Here is a 21,800-nt window from a genome sequence, read left to right on the forward strand (position 1 = left end):
TTAAAATTCAAAAGTCATAGCCGTTAGGTTGTCCGAGGGAACTCGAGCAAGTGTAGTGGAGAAGCATCTCCTTTTCAAACATTGCCAATTTGATTCGGTGAAAGACCGGGTCCGATACTCCGATCCAATTATCAAATGGTTATGATTCCGTTGGAATGGGTCATCCGTTTTAACGCATGATCTGGATCTGATCACCTCTAGACGCATTGGTCCCATTTGATACGATATTTAACATGAAGTTATCAGCTGTCATACATAGCTTTTGCTCCTTCAAAGGACAAGTCAGGATTAAGGTAGACTTGGATCCATATTCATTCAGACCTAAGCCGATAAAGGCACACCTAAGCGGCAGCTTGGGAATAACAACATTATGTTATTGTCTGATGCATCTAAGCCAAAAATTGATTAGATTCATTGAATATTTTAAAAAGCATTTCATGCATCTGGTATTGTTACGGTTACCAAACAGCCTCTAAAAGTATCGACCTATTGACCTTTCTTCTTCGACGTCCATACTCAAACACAAAGCCATTGGATGAAAAGCATCCGATTAATCGAGCTGATTTCTTAATCTTCTTTATACTGAACATATGAACTCACTGTTGGATCTGGGCATTATGCAAAGAGTTTTACTCAAGCAGTCTAAGACAAATTGGGAGGGATTCAAATAGAAACTGGTTGCAGACCCAACATCTGAGTTCATTCAGATTGATATTGAAATTCATAGTTGATTTTAGATTTTGTATGGCAATTAAGCTACGAAACTTGGCACCAAGTTAAAGTCCGATCCAAATTTTGCAGCTTAAATCCGATCATCATTAGTCTGACCTGTTTTATGTGGTATTTCAAGACCAGGGTGACCGCTAGAATAGAATGAAATAGACAAGAGGGAAATGGGGAACAGATGCATTGTTCTTACAGAAGAAGTGTGTAAGTTAAAATATCAAAGTTCTTTTCATTTCCAAATTTTAGCGGCAGAGATGTACTCTCCAACGTTCAAAACTTATAAATCCATTATTAAGGTACGTATACAAGCCATGCAATTTCAATCAAAATCAAATAACTTTTAAACCTTGTAATCGGCAATTACGTATCAAATTAACTCACTATGGACTGCATTTCATATAAATAGCGCATCTGTGCGGGAAAAATTTCCAAAGTCGAAGTTCCTTTTGTGCTCTCAGGCCTTCTGTGCAATTTCTTCTTCTTCTTCTGCTACGGAAATGATGAAAATCTGATTCCATATAGCTAGAAATGTACCTTTGATGGATTTACTTCACTTGATCTTGCATCCGAAGTATGAGTAGGTTTTGGAATTTAATGAGTCAGGTCTTGTAGCCGAAACATAAGAACTATACCAGCACAAATATGATGGTAAGAGTATCATTTAAGGGGCCGATAGATTACCTGGATCTAAGATCCAAGGTTGTCTAAGATCTTGACACCTTAGTTTCCAAGATTTCAGAAGCTTGGTCATTTTTAACAAGAATATGTTGTCCTTTGCATGAAAGATGCGTCTAAAAATTCATGAAGCTCAAGAGAAACCCCCTCCAACCCCTCTTGACTTAAAGATTTATGGATTTGAAAAGATATTGAAGATCATAAATCTACGATTTCCCAATCTACAGTTCACTGTAATCACCAATTCATAGTAAACCCACTTGAGATCAGACCCTCCAATCTACATATCATAGTTCACTTTTGTTCTTCCTCTTTTAATATGATATTGTAATCTGAAAAAGAAGAAAACGAAGGTTGAATCATAGAGCAGTTTGCCAAACATAATCAAACAATGGAAGCAGGTCAAGATCCTCTTGATGTACAATTTAGATCTACCAGCAAGCTCAATCAGATGGACGAAGTCTTGATCAAAGACCGGATTCTCCTAATGGAGATGACTTGTGCACTAAGTCATGTGGGTACCAATCCAAATTGCTTAAGTTGACGTGATTTATTTTTTTCAATTCAATTTTTATTATGTTTTTAGAGTTATTGTTCATTAACAGGTAATGCTCTTATTTAAAATCACTTGTTTATATAAGTGTTGCTTTTATTTTGAATTTTGTGTGACATGTTGTGATATATATCATGTAGGTTGGAGATCAAGCAGAGATGGATGTGTTAAATGAGTGGTTGGGTAGAAATGATTAGTAACAACAGAGGCTGGAAAAGATGGTACTCCCACATTTTATAAAGTTGTCGTATCTGTACTCATACCCTTGTGACTTAGCTTATGGATATAACTACCATATAATTAAATCTGCACCAAAATTTCACACCCAGCTAGTAGCTCTTTAATGAACTGTTCTCTCAATATTGGGATCTAATGTACATTACATTAGTGTTGATTCAGTATAAACCAGGAACCAATTAGTGTTGATTCAGTATAAACCCGGAACCAAGAGGCCTTGCCCCACATCAATTTTTTTTAAAAACTACATGTAAATTTTAGAAAATTTCACTTGTTTTATATAAAAATTTTGAAAAATGATATTTTGGCCCTACTCAAAATTTAGAAACTTTAATTCAACCTCTCTCATTAAAAATTTCTGGCTTCACTCCTGTCAAAAGAAGCAAATAAAACTTATATCCCCATTAGTGTATCTGTAAAAGAGGGCCAAGAGCCAAAGTCGAACCAAATTGCCTTTACCCGAGCCCTTGACCATGTGCCAATCAGTCAAACCAGTGACTAAAGGCTCGCACTTCGATTCAGCATGTTCATCTCTATGGTTCTACCTTCAATTCAGCAGTACGAGTCTGCGACCAACTTGCTTCTAGTGTTGACTCAATCCAAGACCGAACCTTCGGGCTGCAAAGTTTGAAAGAGGCTTGGCCAGGGACCTGAACATGCAGAATGCAGGTCCAAGCCTGGTGTACACTAACTTCTCTGTCTCTCTGTTTCCCTTTTGCTACCTGAACTACAAGAAGACAGTCCTTTCATTTATGGTTCAAGAGGGAGTTCAAGGTATCTGATCGAAGCTCACACCTAAGCTCACACGTGCCACCTGCACCCATTAGTATATTCTCAGAGCGCTAATACTGACCACACAACTTCACAAGAACATTAAAAGAAGAAAACTATTTACACACGTGTGGTGTGTGTGTATATATATATATATATATGTATGTATGTGTGTGTGAAGTGGAGCCATGGGTCTTTTTCTATATCCAGATTTTTCTTGGCCATGTGCAGAAAGTACAAAGAACATATATTTAGCATGATACACACCATGTGTCCCATTTCAAGCTTCTGAAAAAAAAGAGGAAATTAAACATAATTTTGAACAGAAAAAAACAAAATGACAAAGAGCGTCCATTTTTCAAAAGCAATCTTTCTTTTGTCGGCCAATATACCATGTCATTACCTTTCTCTCCTTCATTTTGAAACTCCTCCCCCTACAAAGAGGAACTGTTTTGTTTTTCAAGAACAAATCTTCATCCATTTTTCAAAAGCAATCTTCCTTTTGTCGGCCAATATACCATGTCATTACCTTTCTCTCCTTCATTTTGAAACTCCTCCCCCTTTGCTTTAAGAAAAAAGATAGGGCATGTCCAATTCTTCCATTTTCGCCAGCGTCCAAGTTCAATACGTAATTATCTCTTATCTAGAGTTTTGGCTACAAAACATATGTTGTTCTCTTCATTAATTATTTCTGTAATTAATGCTATTAAGCGCAACAGAGGATCAAGTTAAGCAATGCATTAGTGAATGTGTGGAAATGAAAGCAAATAACATTGCCAAATTTGAAGTTTGATTGATGGGAACGATGCTATTATAAAGGAGAATTAAATTCAATTCACTATTCATGGCGGCTCTTGGAAGTGGGTGCAAGACACGGAGGTCACAGGTGTAAGGAAGCCTCTATAATTAGAAACACGACGTGGACAAGATAATAATCAGACCAGTTTCAAGTTCATGTGGTAGCTGGGGCAGGGGCTGTTGGGCAATGAATGAAGGGCAAGTACAAAATTGCGAGAGACTGTTCATAAAAATTGGAACCATTCATTAATCTAACCGCACCCCAATGTCCATCATTCATAAAAATTGGCTTAATCGCTTGACCACGAGGCGGTCTGGTCTGTTGGTGCGGCCGGCGCCGGCCACCGAAGGAAGTTTCAAATGCTATGGGCCTTTAAATATATATATATATAAGGTCCTATCTAAGGGGCGGACTCTCCCTCTGGACTTTGTCGTCGATGTTATGAGAAGAAAAAGAGAGAACAGTTTTCAAGGGTAACATTTTTTACCTTTCAGGTTGGTAAGATCTTTTGAGTGGTAAACATTTTCTACCTCTTCTCAGATTAATAGTAAAACCTTCTTCCTCGGTTTCTGGACATGCTTTATAATGAATGGACAAACATGAATCTAAGTGGGTATCTGGTAAAAGAAACACTGTTTTCTTAGTTCTCACAATGCTAAGAACACCGTGCGCTTATTCAAAGAAATATAATGTGATTATAGATGTTGTTTCTAATTCGAATCAACAGCTGCATCCATCTCAACTGACTGTTAAATCCTGTCAAAACTCAAGCGCTTTAAAAAGAGAGCCCCTTGCCTGTGGATTCGGTCTCCTAGTCTGAACACCATCTTTTCCACCAGCCGGAGACCACATGGGCGACATCTGTTAATGAAAGTAAGATAGAGAAACAAAAGTCATAGTCAAACGGCCTGCCTGCTTGGGTGCGGAGACAGTGAGTTGGAAGATGGCAGTTAATCCATAATTGAACTTGGGACTACTCCAGATTCTCTCATTTCAGCATTGGAAGCGAACCAGGAAGAGGAGCACATAGATAACCAGCACAACTTAGGGAAATGCAAGCCAATGAATACAGTATTCCTGCAGTAGAGAAAAATGTCCTGGCACATTAAAGGCCTGACAGGAGATTGGAATAGATAATCCCAGTGCCGAGGCAGGGGCAGTAGGTGAGTGTGTGGTTTATTTTGTCTGTGGGGCTGGATGGAAGAGACAGGTTGGATCTGAATCTAAGTTCAAAGTTCAGGCAGCTGGTTGGAGTTATATTTACCTGCTTCACTTAATCTTGCTGTCAATCCTCATGTAGTATACTGTAGGAATCCGCGTGACTATATGATTTGAACATTGTTTGACAGCTAAATCCATATGGTTGTTGGATCAGAAGCATATGGCCTGTGTCGATAGTAGAGTGGGCAAAAGAAAGCCAAGCTGCAGATTATTGCGCCCAAGATAATGAGGAATCAGAATACATATCGGCTCCACTCGTAAATACACTACCAAAATAGTCTCAACGCAGACTTGGCGTAACTGGCCTGATTGATGGGCAGGTAGAAAGTCTGTCGCCAAGAGTTTTGGGCAGTAATACTTTTACTCTGGCCTGCTGATGCATTTTCATGTTTTTTAGGTACTTTAACTCAACTTTTCATAATATTGTGTTCCTAGAACATATGTTCTTACCACATATTTCACAACTACCACTTTATTGTTTAAATAGTAAGATGCACTTATCTTGGAATAAATGAAAAGTATCGCAGTGTTATATGCACAGGGTGCATGCTACGTACTCATAAAAGTGCGCCACGAATAAAGTTGGCTTTACTTAAAAACTATGCACTACGTCCAACAAGAGCCATAGGCCACCCTAGTTTTTCAAAAATCAATATATATATATATTTAAATTAAATTTGGCCCAATAAAGATTTTGAAAATTATTAAATGCTCTTCTTTCAAGCAAAACCTTGGCTTGACAATATCAATAAGGGTTAATTAACTTTAAGCACTGTGTCAGGTACCCATCGAGTATTGGGTAATGGCTCCTAACACATTGTGTCGGGTCGATACTCACTGGGCTCGGTATTAGGGGCCAACCCGGCTCTATTGCCACTTCACTTTCTTGCTTCCGGCCCCCTGTTTTTTCTCTTCTCACATCTCTCTCATCCTTCCTTTCTTTTTTTTTCTTCTTTCACTCTCTCTCCCTCTTCCCTGCTCTTATCTCCCACTGGTATAGATTGTCCACAGGACAACTATCATCTCCTCCTCTCTTTCTCTTTTCAACCCTTGCACGGGGGTTTCCCACTAAATGGGAAGTAGATTGTAGTGTAATAGCATTAGTGGAGTTACACATGTGTTCGTATACGCCACTGCTCACACCAGCCCGTCAAAAAATTTCATCGGAATGACTCAAATTTAGATTTTAATGAATAAAAAATTATATATGGTTCTGCTCACATAAAACCTGAATGTATAATTCAAGTGCCCCTCGACCAAAAAAATCTTATTTCCTTCACTGCATAATAGTATAACTTTTGAAACAACAACTTAGTATATTTTTTTAACATGTATATTATGAATATATGTTTGGAGAACACAAACATCAACCATGGACGCCAAGAACAAGTTCTTCTTCTTTTGGCATGCCAAGAATGGGAAGAATAAATAAAACCCCAATAAGAGTTGTATTGGCTTCACAATCATACGCAAGCCTTGAGCAGGAAGCGTTCTTGCCTGTGAAGCAAAGAACTTGGTACCCACTGTTCATGTCCACATCAAGCTTTATTTCAAGGCCAGTTCTGGTAATATTGCCTTATTAATTGGATCCACATTTTCGGTGCAAATCTTGACACAATTGCTCACTTAATTTCGAGTCCGGCGGGTAAGAGAACATGGATATATGCAACTCGGTTCGCGACCGATACAGCAGAAAATGGATTCATAAGATACTCTTTATCCACAGACTGATCATATAAGTTCATATGCTTAGGTTTAGTTTTGCTAAAAAAATATGCCATAATATATATACACACACACTGACAACATTTTTGTTTTTTAGTTTGAAAATTTAGATTACGTCCCGTCGTCCACTACGCAATTTTTATTCCAGCACAAATTAGACTATTAGAAAAGGGAGACATGGGACACTGCCATCTACATGCTTTTTTTCCATGGAATGCTCTCGTCGCTGACTATTTTCCTTGTACTACAACATAATTACAAAATTTTCGGAACCATCATTCCGTTTCGTGCCTGTACTTCCATCCGTTCCGTCCACCATTAAATGATAGTAATAAAGAATAATAAACAAGATTCCTTTTAACCTTCACAACAAACAAGAGGTGGATGTCCTCAGATCTTTTAGGTGTTCTTTCAGCCAAAAAAGAGACTACTCATATATATATAAAATCAAAATTTGAGAAAAGAAATTGTTAATTATTATTATTATTAAAAGAATTTTCAAATGGGATGCCGTGTGATGACCTGTGACTCGCCATTAATGCCATTCTTCCAACCTCCACAAGTCTTTTAGTGTCATTTAAACGTGGGGACAAACACTTGTGCTGCCAAGAACAACAAAATGAAAAATTGAAAATTCGCAGACACGAAAACAGTGGGGGCCGAAGTTGATAGGGATGGTGCAAGCATGCGAAAGGTGCAAGCATGCGAAGGGGACTATATATTGGTGCACGCTTAAAAGGTGGCACCATTGCACTGCAGAGGTTAGCCGAACGGCCCGATGATGAGAGGAGGAGCGGCAGCAGAAGGTGGAGATGGGGATGAGCGGATTCCGGTCAGCCCCAACGGCCAGTTCTTCAATAGCTCGGTTCTGTCCGTCTACATTCTGGCAGTGTTCGAGCTGGAGAGCCCCGTCGATGGTGGGGAGGAAGGCGAGGAGATCCTCAGGAAGGAGTTCTTGCCTGTCAGCACTCGCTTCTCCTCAATCATGGTAGTTTACATGGTGCCCAAATATTTTTCATCGTTGTGGTCTTGTCTTTCTTCTTGCTTCTCTTCTCTCTTTTTGTTCGTGGTTTTGTTATGCTTTTTGGCTGTTGGTAGAAGTTATTTTGATAGAAGATTGATCGAATGGCCTCTTTTTTTTTCTTATTGACAACGTATGATGGTAGCCATTAACCTAGCCACACACACACACACAGAGAGAGAGAGAGAAAGAGAGAGAGAGAGAAGAAGGGAGAGAAATGTTTACATGGGAATCGAACGAGGGACGCGCCCACTATACGCCACCCTGACCGACCAGTTAGTATAGTTACGAGGGTATTGCAGATCACCCGCCTGGTATCATGATCTCTTCTCGCTGCAAAACATGCTCCAAAAGAGAAGGTGAAAGTGCCTTTCGAACTTCGCTGAAGGACAATACAATCCATTGTTGACAGCGAAGCTCCACATTACTCCATCTCTTTTGGTTTTGGCCAATTTCTTCCTCTCTCTCTCTCTCTCTCTCTCTCTCTCTAAGCATCCCTCTCATTCAGATGACAATGGTTTATTATTTTGAACTGGAACTAGTTCGGCCAATTAGAAAAGGAGAAAAAGAAAGTTTCGATTCCCAAATAGCTCTCCTGTCATAAATACGAGACACCCTTTTCTATACAGAACTGGTCTAGCTCCAAAACAGAAACCTGGTTGGCGTCACCATGAGATTTACATGCTTGGGCATTCTCATGTTGCTTCTGCTTCTGTTTGGCGCCTGAAAATGACTTTACCATCTTCCTCCACCCAGCTGGAAGAAATAGTGCACTTTACTAGCTATTCATGTCAGACAACTCATAAATGTCCCCAGCTGCCTACAAATCAGTCCTGATGTACCAGAAAATTTCTTATGCTGCAAAGGGGACTGCATGGGCAGATGTGCAGTCACGGCTTGATTTTCTTGATATGATGGCTGTTTGCAAGCTGAAGGCCTGTTATAAGAATAGGGTGTTTAACTGCGTGTATTATCAAACAAGGAACGATAAGAACAGCTTTTACATGTTCCAGGCGTTCCATCGTGCCCAGGATGGAACAAAAAGCTGGCATCTGTTCGGCTGGTGCTGTTGCCAGACTCATACATCCCCTTATAACGTTGGGGCGGGACCAATAAGGGATTGGATTTCTTAAATTTCCATGTTTACCTTTCAAAAAGGCAAAAAGAAATTCCAGCTTGATTACCCAGATGAGAATGGCGCCATTAAGACATATACTACCTGTGTGCTTAGGAATTTCGTCTTCACCAATGTTAAGACGGAAAACCTTGCATAAAATACAAATTTCGATGCTCATTAATGCCGCTGATCTTTCATAAAGTTTCGTTCAAGCTTTTACTCTTGTCATACTTCTGAGGTGGAAAAGTTTTCCTATTATTCGTAGGTCAAAGATGCAAAGGGTGTGAAACATTGGAAGCCAGTGAAGGTGAACGTTAAGGATCATATAAGGATCCCAACTTTTCCCCCTGGATTGTCACCTGAAGAATATGAGAAACACCTGCAAGGCTACCTCTCAGAGATAGCCATTGAAGAAATGTCGCAGAACAAGCCCCTGTGGGAGGTCCATATCTTCAAGTACTGCACTCCTAGTGCAGTGAACACCCTTGTGTTCAAGCTTCACCATGCAATTGGGGATGGCTTCTCCCTGATGACAGCATTATTTTCCTGTCTGCGAAGAGCCGACGACCCGTCCCTGCCACTTACATTTCCATCTTGTAATGGTTCCTCTAAGCAACACCGTTCTAAAATTGAAAACGGAACCGTATGGAGACATCTCTCACCGCTTTGGTTCACCTTTCAAGACTTTGGCTGGAGCCTGCTGAAAAGCAGTTTGCTTGAAGATCCTAAGTCTCCTATAAGATCAGGAGAACTTGGGGTTGAGTTCAAGCCTGTGTTCATCTCCTCTGTTTCTCTTTCACTAGAGGAGATTCGAGAAGTCAGAGAAGAATTGAAGGCAGTAAGTTTCTTTGATCTATTTTGGATGTAAATTTCCTGTTCATTTGCTTACAAGAGTCCAACTTCTCCTCAAAAAAACACTAAGTGTGATGCCTCGTTTTTATAAACTAAAGTGCTCCAAAGTAATGAAAATCTAAATAAACCTTTTTTTTTAGATTTCAACAGTATTTTGGCACTAAAGACTACGACAAACCAAGCTATTTTTCTGTCTTCCGGAACTTATCAGACAAAAGGTCACGAAAACGACCAAAGATTAGAAGATATTAATACTATATCTCCTCTTTTGACAATTCTAGGCACCAATATAGAACCAAACCATCCATCAGGGTTAATTGCTAAAAGCAAAACATGGTTCACATTTACTGTACTGTCTTCATTATCCGCTGATTTCTTGCCTTTTTCTTTTCACGGCAGACCGTGAATGATGTAATCACAGGGACTGTCTTCTATGGCATTCAGTTGTACATGCACCGCATGAGTCCGGGCTCAGAAAACTTACGTGCCACTGCATTGGTGTTGCTAAACACAAGAAGTGTCTCTAAGCATCTGTCTTTAGAGGATATAAGGAAGGATGGAGCTGAAGCGTCCTGGGGAAACCAGTTCGGATTCATACATGTTCCTCTCCCTGCAAGCAAATGCATCAAGAAGGCGAACCCAATCGATTATGTGCATGAAGCACAAGAACTGATCAGAAAAAAGAGGAGCTCACTGGGTGTATATCTAACTGGGAGATTCTTAGACATGCTAAGGAGGTTAAGGGGCCCTGAGGTGAGCCTAACACTTATGACCAACCATGTCAAATGGGTAGTCACCATTTGACAATGTTCGAAGCATGGCTGGAGCATGACAGAGATAGGGATTTACAATTGTTACGTTCTGATTTGGTTCAACCGGCCAATCGGATTTGAGTTCACTTGGTTCATTTCCTTTGACAAAAGCTGGATCTCCAGCTCTAGATTTGGACTCATATCAAGTTCTTCATCTGAATTTGAATCAGAACATGACTGAATGTCCAAATTTGCATGAAATTGGAACTTATATGACACTTTGGCTTGTTACAGGCAGCAGCAGAGCACATTCATTCGACACTAGGAAACACCAGCATGACCATTTCAAACATAATTGGCCCATTGGAGAAGATATCATTGGGGGGCAGCCCCGTCAAAAGCTTCTATTTCATGGTGACACATATTCCGCAGGTGGGTATGCTCGTTAGGCACGCACATGTGCATGCAAGAGTGCGTGTGTGTGTGTGAGTGAGTGAGAGAGAGAGAGAGAGAGAGAGAGAGAGAGAGAGAGAGAGATTTTCACAATACCCTGTTTAGATTCGTCTGCCATGGTTGATAGAGAGTTGCTAATGTCTGCAGAGCCTCACCATATCAATGCTGAGTTACATGGGGAAGCTGAGATTGGCTGTAGGAGGAGAGCAAGGTTTCTTAGATTCTGATGCGATGACAGGATGCTTCGAAGAAGCATTTGCCAAGATACTTGATGCTGTAAGAGGGAAACGTTAAACAACACCCTCAATCCAGGGAGATGCCTGAGAGGGAAAATGAATTGTCCCATAAAACAGAAGCTTTTCTGGGAACGTTCAAGTTTCTTTTTATCTCCCCAATACTCCATTGCCTTCATTTCTACAATTCCTGCCATCTCACTCCCTCTCTCTTGCTACTGAGAGCTTATCTCAATGTTTTAAGGTTCTACTTTACCCATGCATCTATTCATGGGTCGACCCAAATTGTTGAATGGATATGAATAGACCTTTGTATTGTCAGAAACTGGCGTGCATACAATGGATTCTGCAATATTTTAGAGTCAGCAGTTATAACAATCTAAAGATTTGGGACGTTTGATAGCCTCGAGTTTGAGATCCTCAGGATTCGACAACCATGAATTTAAGATCAGACCCTCCCTCTTTGGTTCAAATCAAGAGTAATCGAACACCCCCAGTGATTTTGAAATTAAAAAAGCGTTTTTATGTTGTAAAAACAAAATCTAAACCCAATTGTTGCCAAATCTACAATGTAAATCACATATATACAGAACAGTTAAATTTGCTTACGAAGACATTAACCGTGGTCGTTGAAGAGTTACTTATGCATAAGCCTTTGCGAAGTGCTTTCTCCCTCACATATGAAAACATAAATGTTGACATAGAAGGCATGAAAATTAAGGAAATAGCAGGATGTATGTCCAAGCCGGATAACGAACGAGACAGGAACCATTTACCAACCTACTTGTGTCTATTCCCTTGGATACAAGTTGAATATCAAGGACTCGATACCAATCTTATCTAAAGAGACTGTGTCAAATCTATATGGTCCAATTTGATTAGAATGACAGAAATTAGATCTGAGCTATGAAGCTGGTGCAATATTAAAGGCGAACGTTTAGAGGGGCATATGACAACCCAGATTTTGAGGATGGATACGACATGTAAGGGTCGAATAGGCTAGAGATCCAAATTTTGGACTTGAAATCCGAAGATGAGAGAGGACCAACTAGAGTCAAATGGTCGGTCGCTTAAAAGAGAATGGGACATCAAATCTCAATTCTGCTCCCATGATCCATAGTGGGAACGGTTCGGGTTTGACCACGGCTTACCCGATCCTCCCATGCGGCAGCTCGCCCACCCATGTTGCCCCTTTGGACCCACATCCACTCGTGACCCGAACCGTTTGCATCGTCTAGCTAGCTCCTATGAACTAGAAACAGGGTTGCCCTCTTCCGTCACCAGCGGGAGACAAAAAAGGGAGATACTGCGTTCACCGTGGATCAGGACGAGATCGTACGGCTGACAGTGATTCCCCTCCTTAGAGCTTCTAAGGGACCCTCTCAGAAAGCCTCTCAAAGGAATTCCCTCCACTTGTTTAGTCCGTGTGATGCTTCTTGGCGGATGGTTCGCAATCACGTTGTTCTTGTATATGTGTGGTGTCTCTGGCTTTTTCGGAGATGGGTGCTTCTGCATTTGTGGTTTTGGTTTATTTTTCTCTGTTTCTCTTCTCTAGAGAAAGGATGATCTCGATTCTTAAATTTGGTCTTTTTTTGTGATTTTGTTTAGATTTGGTAGTCCTGGGTGCTGTATCTTTGCCGTTTTCTGAAACAGTAGTTCTTTTTCGCGTCTGGTGTTGCTCTCTTTCCCTACCTCTGTTTCCTATTGAATGTTTTTCTTCGGCAATGTTTTCATGGGCTTTTTAGTAGCCTGATTTGGGTCCCTTTCTGTTTCGAAGATGATGATGAACATGAAGTCATTGAGTTATGATCGTCTCGATATGATTATAACTTCCATCGCTACGTCCTTTCTGAATCGTTATCGTATTTTCTTTCTTTTCCGGATTCCGTGTATTGGGTTTGTTTTTTAATCGAGAGGGATGTAAGGAAAACATAATCAAACACTTGAACTGAAGCGAATGCTTTGTGATGGATCATTGTTGTTTCTGAATCTTAGGGCTGTTCTTGTTTTTAAATGTTTTTCACTTTTAGGATGCTTTGTTTCTATTTTTGGTATTCTTGGGTTCTTTTCATCAAATGATGAGATCAGAAAAATCTTAGGACACCTTCCTACACAGTTGGATTCAACTGTGGATGAGAAAGACTTTTCATTTCTGATGATGAAAGAATATGTATATTAACTTCGGTTTTTATTTCTTAGGTCGACTTGTTTTGACCACTCTTTTTTGAAAACTTTTAGTAAGTAAAAAAGCTTTGTTTGGATGGAGGGAAAGGGTGAGATGAAACGGAAAAGAAAAAAAAAAAGGAAACGATAAAGGGAAATGAATGTAATGAAAAGGAAAGTAAATGAAATAGGTGATTATAAAATTTGTTTGGATAAAAAGGAAAAAAATGTTAAAATTAAGTTTGTTTGGACTATAAAGAAAAAGAAATGATAAAATTTATAATATTTTACAATAATACCTTTAACATTCAAAATGTTTAAAAACTTAAAAGAGGTTTTCCTTTTAGTGGAGCTCAGTCCTGTGTTGGAGAGTCCCTGTTTCATACCTTTGAGAAAGTGTCAACGGGTGTGGTGGTTTGACCCAAACTTGACTCATATTGAGCTCGAATTCATCGATATTTGGTCAAAAGGGGTTTGGTTTGAACGAAACTCATGACCTCTATTTACTACAATTTTTGTAAAAAAAACCAATTAATGTAGATGCAGCAACAACTGTTCAATCTCGAGGTCACAAACACATCATTGAATATGATAAGAACCTGTTAAGGAAATATTATCAACATACCCTGGCTGTTCTTCACTATTTTCAATCTCATGTCTCCATTGATACCATTATCACAAGGCTGAATATTTTCATTTGTCCGATCATTTTGATTCGTTCACAAAATGACCAATTATACATTCTCCATTTTTTTTTCAACAGTCCTGTTTTCCACTAAACTCTTCTTTCATGTCCTACTCACACTAACTTCTGAGGTGTCATCCTCCAAACTTAATGTTTAGCAAGAGTTTTCTCCTTAAAGAAAAACACTACTAACTTTTAATGGCATGGATTTTTCGATCAGACTTAATAAGCAAGGTCAACTAAGAAAAAGCACACGATTATAAGTAAAAAAAATAGATATCATGTATTCATTATGATTGATAATACCATCATAACCGGAAATGCTACAATGTCAAGAATTGACTGCAGAAATCAAGCACAAACCTGAAACTGCTGCAGTCACGAATACAAAGGCATCATGTTGCCATGAACAATGGACCTTCAAGTCAAAAATATTCCTGGGACTGCATCAAAATCTCAATGCAATTTAAGTGGCTGATGCATGGATCGGCCTGCAGAACCTGACAAGAGAAGCCCAAATCCTCTTTCTTCTGAAATGGCCTCAAACTCCAAGTAGTTTCATCCACAGGGGGAAGATGATGAAATGAAACTCTCACCAACGTTCCCTTGGTCTACTATCTGGGAGAACAGGGATAACAACTTTTTCTTTTGGCTTGGGGGAAACCTTTACACAGTTTGACGGCTTCACTTGTTCAAAACCTGTACTACTGTTGTCATCAAAATCAGGAGAAAAGTCATCTTCTTCGTTATCCCAGCCATCATCTTCCTCTTCAGAATGTGGATCTTCATCACTGTCATCGAGGCCGTCCAAGTCCTCGCCCAGTTCATCACCCATGAGGTTTTCAATTTCAGACCAGTCGTCATCCCCTTCACTTTAATCTACTCCTAACGGGTCGGAGTTTTCGCTCCCAACATCTGTTTCTGGTTTCCCCACAAGTCTTATTGGGGACCTAGGTAGATACTGCAAAAAAGATGCCCGAAGCTTTTAGCTTTTCTTTGATGATCAACGACCGATCTTTTTGATAGAAAAGACTAGTGGGTGAAAGGGGCATTGTGGGTAAAAAAGGAGGAGACGTTTTATTTCCTTCAGATTTACACTATATATATATATATATATATATATATATATTTTACAGCTAAACAAACTTTTAAATTTTCTTTTCATTTCATTCTTTTCAATTAAAGGATTATTGTTCAATCCTTCTCTTTCGTTCCAACCAAACAAAGCGAATAGATTTTTTATGGTTTTATTGCTGTAACTCTCTCCCATCAGATGTACTGCTCTTGAAAAACTAATTGAAAACCCAAGTCGGCCAACTAATTACCAACTAAGTCGGTCAATTTTTTATCCTTCCTATAGAGACAAATGATCGGATCTTGGGAAATGTGCTGAAAGTTGGACCAAAATCACATCCAGTAAAGCAAAAAATATGACAGAACACTTTTACTAACTACGAACGTAAGAAAGAAATCCCATTTATACCACTTTTTTTTTTTTTTTAAAAGACTTGGTAAAATGAGATTCATTTTGCTTTGCAAAAATAGCAGGGAATTGCACTCTTTTCACTGTGGACAGACTTTTTTGTGAAAATTTCAAGCTCGGGCCTTTACAAATTTTAGTTTATTTCTGAAATGATCTTGTCGTCTTCTTCCCGTGTGCAGAATCTCAAGCTTACTTTGATTCGTTCATGATTCTTAGGCATTCAGAAGCCCTAACCAATCTTTATCCGTTGAGGTGAAAGAAATGTTCATAAACTGTAAAATTATTTCTTTTATGTGGGTTAATGCTTTTGCAAGGCCAAAAACAAGTCATCAAACTTCTAAGCAAGGATTAGTTCCATTAATCCAATAGATTTTTATTCTCTAGGGATCTCACATCCTTGGATAATGATGTTCTTTGATGCAACTCAAAAAAAAGTGTATATGTGATAATATGTAATATGTACGCGTATATATGCATCTTTCTCTATCTTTTTTTTAAGAGTTTTTTTTTCCTCTTTATTTAAATTAAGACTTCATTTTCAAAAGCTTATACATCTATACATACATACAAAGATATATCTCTCATCTTTTAAAATCTTTTATTTAGTGATCTTCAAAAGCTCTTTCTCTTTCTTTATATTTCTCTTGTGATTAAGTTTTTATCTTTTTCATTCTTTTGAACATATTTTTCTTTCAAGATTTTTTATTTACCGACTTCATCAAAACCAAAACTCAAGTACCCCATGCCATTTTCAAAAACTTTTCTTTCTTAATAAAAATATTTATGACAATTGTAAAAACAAACCTTAGATGTATGTTATGGTAGGAATGCTTTTATATTAATGTTATTGTATGAATGCATTATTCTCTTTTAATCATATATGATTAATACATTCATTCATTTACATTCACTTAACATCACTTATGATCACATGCACTTTTCTAAAAAACTTAACCAAGATGAGATGGAAATCTGACTAGGTAGTAACCGAATTATTGCAAAATGTCAACCGACTTAAAGTCGTAAGAGAACACTAAAGTGATTTCAAAAGATGATCTTCAAAGTTATCAAAATGATATTTATAATGATTTCTCGATTCAAAATTTCTCAAATCAAAATGTTTTTACACTCTCAAAAGATTTTTCAAAACTTTCTAAAAATCTTGAAACATAAAATCTTCAACATTTTCTCAAACACTACATCACATATAAAATGAAAAAGATGTTTAAGTCAAAATGAAATACATCAATAATAAACATAGCACTTGTATTGATTACTCCTGATAAAAACACTAGGAACGGTCGATCTTTGTATTGACGGGTGAGTCCATTTTTCTCTCATTTTCAAAACAAAATCTCATTTTTTTTAGCACTCTAAAAAAAAAAAGAATTGAGGATGCGTCCAATGGTTTATTTTGTCTGTGGGGCTGGATGGAAGAGACAGGTTGGTTCTGAATCTAAGTCCAAAGTTCACGCAATTGGTTGGAGTTATACTTACCTGCTTCACTTAATCTTGCCATCAATCCCCATGTAGTATATTCTAAGAATCTACATCTTTTCGTTTTCTTAGTGTCCATATGATTTGAACTGTGTTTGACAGCTAAATCCATACAGAAGCATGTGTTTGTGTCAGTAGTTGAGTGGGCAAAATGAAAGCCAAGCTGCAGATCATTGCGCCCAAGATAATGAGGAATCTGAATACATATCAGCTCTGCTAGTAAATACACTTTCAAAATAGTCTCAACGCAGACTTGACATAACTGGTTAGATTGATGAGCAGGTATAAAGTTTGTCATCAATTCAATTCACATAAGTGTTAAGAGTTTTGGGCAGTAATACTTTTACTCTGACCAAATTTTGGTGTGTACATAGATTTGATCACATGTTAACTTATGTATAAGCTAATGGAAATGTGTTAGCCGGTGGGGCATGCCAGCATATGCATGCTTGTGGTTGTGCATGGAAGAAAGAAAGTTAGTCATCATGTGGGCACTAGTGAAGCCAGTTTTGTTTTAGTGGGGGCACTCATTCAATACCTTTAATTTGTTTAGCTCACTTGCATGTATAACAATCAAATATAACAAAAAATTGACATATATACTAAACTAATTTTGTGAGTCTGGTGTGGCCAGCCACCATGTGGCTCCGCCATTGCATGTGGATGACACTCTTAATGTACACCACCAAGAGAGTGACCCACTCACCCGCGCTGATGCATTTTCATGTTTTGTAGGTATTTTAATCGAACATTTCATAATATTTTGTTCCTGAAACATATGTTTTACCACATATTTCACAACTACCACTTTATTGTTTAAAAAGTACAATGCACTTATGTTTGAATAAATGAAAAGGTATCACATGAGACCAAGGTGAACCTGGTTATATGCACAGCTCCGGTGCATGCTGCGTACTCATAAATGTGAGCTAGAGATACACTTGGCTTTACTTAAAGGCTATGCACCATGCACACCAAACACAACATGTGGGTAACCATCTTTTGGAGCAGATGAGAGTGACAGTCCAACAAGAGCCATAGGTCACCCCAGTTTTTCAAAAATCAAAATGTTTTTTTTAATTAAATTTGGCCCTATAAAGATTTTGAAAATTATATAATGCCCATCTTTCAAGATAAACCTTCGCTCTGCCACTGACTATATCATTATAAGCACTGAGTTCGGTACCCATCGAGTATTGGGTACCGGCCCGTAACACATTGTGTTGAGTTTATACTCACTTGGACTCAGTGTTAGGGGCCACCCCGTCTCTATTGCCACTTCACTTTCTTCTTTCCGTTTCTCCTCTCGCCTCTCTCTCATCCCTCCTTTCTCTTTTGTCTCTCTCTCCTGCTCTTATTTTGCACTGGTATAAATTGTCGGCAGCATCAATGACAACCATCATCCCTCTCTTTCTTTCTCTTTTCAACCCTTGCACGGGAGGTTTCTCCATTTTCATCCATTAAATGGGAAGTGGAATGTACTATAATAGCATTAGTGTAGTTACATATGTGTTCATATAAGCCACTGCTCACACCAACCGATCAAAAAATTTCGACAAAAATTTAGATTGGGATGAACCAAAAATTGTATATGGTACTGCTCACATCAGAACTAAATGTATCATACATGTGCTCCTCGACCAAAAAATCCTATTTCCTCCACTGCATAATAGTATGACTTTTTGAAACAACTTGGTACATTTTTTTTTTCAACATGTATAGTATGAATATATGTTTGGGGAGCACAAATATCAACCGCGGACCCTAAGAACAAGTTGTTCTTTTTTTGGCATGCCAGGAATGCGAAGAATAAATACAACCCCAAGAAGAGTTGTATTGGCTTCACAATCGTACGCAAGCGTTCAGGGAGAAGCGTTCTTGCCTATTAAGCAAAGAACTTGATCATGTCCACATCAAGCTTCATTTCAAGCCCAATTCTGGCAATATTTCCTTATTAACTGGATCCACATTTTCAGGCAAATCTTCGCACAATTGGTAATTTGGTCACTTAATTCCGAGTCCGGCGGGTAGGAGAACATGGATATATGCAATCGGTCAGCGACCGATACAGCAGAAAATGGATTCAGAAGATACTCTTTATCCACTGACTGATCATATGGGTTCATCTGGACGTGATGTTGGAATGGAAGAAAAAAACTCCTTTAAGAACCCAGTCAAATCAAATATACCAGATCATTCTACCATGTTAAAGATATATATATGTGTGTGTGTGTATGTGTTTTTGTGTGTTCTGAACTTCTTTTCACGTCTAATTATGGTATAGTATATTTACTATGAATGGAAATAATAATGTACATGCAGGTGAAGTATAAGTATGAAAATTTTGGGCCTTCGTTTTTTTTCATTTTCTAAATTTAGGATTACCTCTCACATCTGATCAAGGTTTTCGAGCACAACACGAAGATGAATTCAGGCAATAAAATTGGCAAGACTGAGACTCAGTTCCAAATCTTCAACTTGACATCCTTCACATTTTCCTCTTGCTCACCAACATGAATAAAAAATTTGGACCTTTTAATTTTCAGATTCCTGTAAAATACATTGTCTCTTGGTAACCAGCAAGAGAAGTGTTCTTCCATGTGCATAATATGCTTAGGTTCACTTTTGCTAAAAATATATGCCATAAAAATCGTTATAGACACACTAACAACATTTTTTTTTTTTTAATTGAAACTTTAGATCACGTCCCGTCGTCCACTAGTCAATTTTTGTTCCACCACAAATTAGACTATTAGAAAGGGGAGACATGGTACGCCGGCCACCGAAGTAAGTTTCAAATGCTATGGGCCTTTAAATATATACATATAAGGTCCTAAGTGGCGGACTCTCCCTCTGGAGTTTGTCGTCGATATTATGAGTAGAAAAAGAGAGAACAGTTTTCAAGGATAACATTTTTTTTTTTACCTTGCTACACTAGTAAAACCTTTCGAGTGGTAAATTTTTTCTACCTCTCCTCAGATTAATAGTAAAACCTTCTTCCTCGGTTTCTGGACATGCTTTTTATAATGAAGGGGCAAACACGAATCTGAGAGGGTATCTGGTAAAAGAAACATTGTTTGCTAAGAAGACCATGCTCTTATTCAAAGAAATATAATGTGATTATAGACGTTGTTTCTAACTCCAATCAACAGCTGCATCCATCTCAACTGACTGTTAAATCCTGTCAAAACTCGACGCCCTAAAAAGACAGCCACTTGCATGTGGATTCGGACTCCTAGTCCGAACACCATCTTTTCCACCAGCCGGAGACCACATACATGGTCGACATTTGTTAATGAAAGTATGATAGAGAAACAAAAAACTTAATCAAACGGCCTGCCTGCATGAGTGCGGAGACAGTGAGTTGGAAGATGGCAGTTAATCCACAATTGAACTTGGGACTACTCCAGATTCTCTCATTTCAGCATTGGAAGCGAACCAGGAAGAGAAGCACATAGATAACCAGCACAACTTAGGGAAATGCAAGCCGATTAATACAGTATTCCTAAGGTAGAGAAAAATGTGCTGGCACATTAAAGACCTGACAGCAGATTGGAATAGACAATCCCAGTGCCGAGGCAGGGGCAGTAGGTGAGTGTGTGGTTTATTTTGTCTGTGGGGCTAGATGGAAGAGACAGGTTGGATCTGAATCTAAGTCCAAAGTTCACGCAGCTGGTTGGAGTTATATTTACCTGCTTCACTTAATCTTGCTGCCAATCATTGTAGGAATCGGCGTCTTTCCGTTTTCTTAGTGACTATCTGATTTGAACAGTGTTTGACAGCTAAATCCATATGGTTGGATCAGAAGCATATGGCCTGTGTCGGTAGTAGAGTGGGCAAAAGAAAGCCAAGCTGCAGAATATTGCGCCCAAGATACTGAGGAATCAGAATACATATCGGCTCCACTGGTAAATACACTACCAAAATAGTCTCAACGCAGACTTGGCATAACTGGCCCGATTGATGGGCAGGTAGAAAGTCTGTCGTCAATATGATTCACATAAGAGTGTAAGAGTTTTGGGCAGCAAGACCTTTACTCTGAACAATTGTTGGTCTGGACATAGATTTGGGCTTATGTTAACTTATGTATTAGCTAATAGAAGTGTGTCGGCCGGTGGGCATGCTTGTGGGTGTGCAGAGAAGAAAGAAAAGTAGTCACCATGTAGGTGGCCCTCTTAGTGTACACCACCAAGACGTGACCCACGCACCTGCTGATGCATTTTCATGTCTTGTAGGTACTTTAACTGAACGTTTCATAATATTGTGTTATTGAAACATATGTTCTTTATCACATATTTCACAACTACCACTTTATTGTTTAAAAAGTACGATGCACTGCTGTTGGAATAAATGAACAAAGTATCACATATTCAACAACTCCTGTGCATGCCACCTACTCATAAAAGTGAGTGAGAGATACAATTGGTTTTGCTTAAAGGCCGTGCACCACCCCAGTTTTTCAAAAATCAAAATATTTTTTTAAATTAAATTTGGCCCAATAAAGATTTTGAAAATTATATAATGTTCTTCTTTCAAGAAAACCTTGGCTCTCCCAACTGACTATATCGAGTATTGGGTACTTGCCCGTAACACATTGTGGCGAGTACATACTCACTAGGATCGGTATTAGGGACCAACCCGTCTCTATTGCCACTTCACTTTCTTGTCTCCGCCCCCTCCCCCATTTGGTATAGATTATCGGCCGCATAAAGACAACTATCATCTCTCTCTTTCTCTTTTCAACCCTTGCACGGGGGTTTCTCCATTTCATCCATTAAATGGGAAGTGGAATGTACTACAATAGCATTAGTGGAGCTACATATGTGTTTGTATAAGT

General features: G+C 38.7%; 1 protein-coding gene and 1 non-coding gene across 2 annotated transcripts; both read left to right on the forward strand.

Moving 5' to 3' along the window:
• Positions 1–7,469: 7,469 nt before the first annotated feature.
• LOC116264965 (wax ester synthase/diacylglycerol acyltransferase 4-like) lies at positions 7,470–11,460 on the forward strand. The gene is made up of 5 exons (XM_031645452.1): positions 7,470–7,695; positions 9,111–9,683; positions 10,097–10,450; positions 10,744–10,881; positions 11,050–11,460. The coding sequence occupies exons 1-5, from the start codon at positions 7,486–7,488 to the stop codon at positions 11,194–11,196; spliced, it is 1,422 nt and encodes a 473-aa protein (XP_031501312.1). The 5' UTR covers positions 7,470–7,485; the 3' UTR covers positions 11,197–11,460.
• A 1,742-nt stretch (positions 11,461–13,202) lies between these two features.
• LOC116246536 (small nucleolar RNA snoR31/Z110/Z27) lies at positions 13,203–13,298 on the forward strand. Its single transcript, XR_004170720.1, has one exon. It is a non-coding gene; the product is annotated as a small nucleolar RNA snoR31/Z110/Z27 (small nucleolar RNA).
• The last annotated feature ends 8,502 nt before the right edge of the window (positions 13,299–21,800 follow it).

This window comes from Nymphaea colorata, chromosome 1, assembly GCF_008831285.2.
Source record: "Nymphaea colorata isolate Beijing-Zhang1983 chromosome 1, ASM883128v2, whole genome shotgun sequence".
Classification (NCBI taxonomy): Eukaryota; Viridiplantae; Streptophyta; class Magnoliopsida; order Nymphaeales; family Nymphaeaceae; genus Nymphaea; species Nymphaea colorata.

Bases quoted from the DNA above. Each gene is read 5' to 3' on its own strand.
- LOC116264965 (XM_031645452.1), top strand. From the start codon at position 7,486: ATGATGAGAGGAGGAGCGGCAGCAGAAGGTGGAGATGGGGATGAGCGG. The intron at 7,696-9,110 runs GTAGTTTACATG...TATTATTCGTAG, and splicing joins CTCGCTTCTCCTCAATCATG to GTCAAAGATGCAAAGGGTGT. The intron at 10,882-11,049 runs GTGGGTATGCTC...TAATGTCTGCAG, and splicing joins TGGTGACACATATTCCGCAG to AGCCTCACCATATCAATGCT.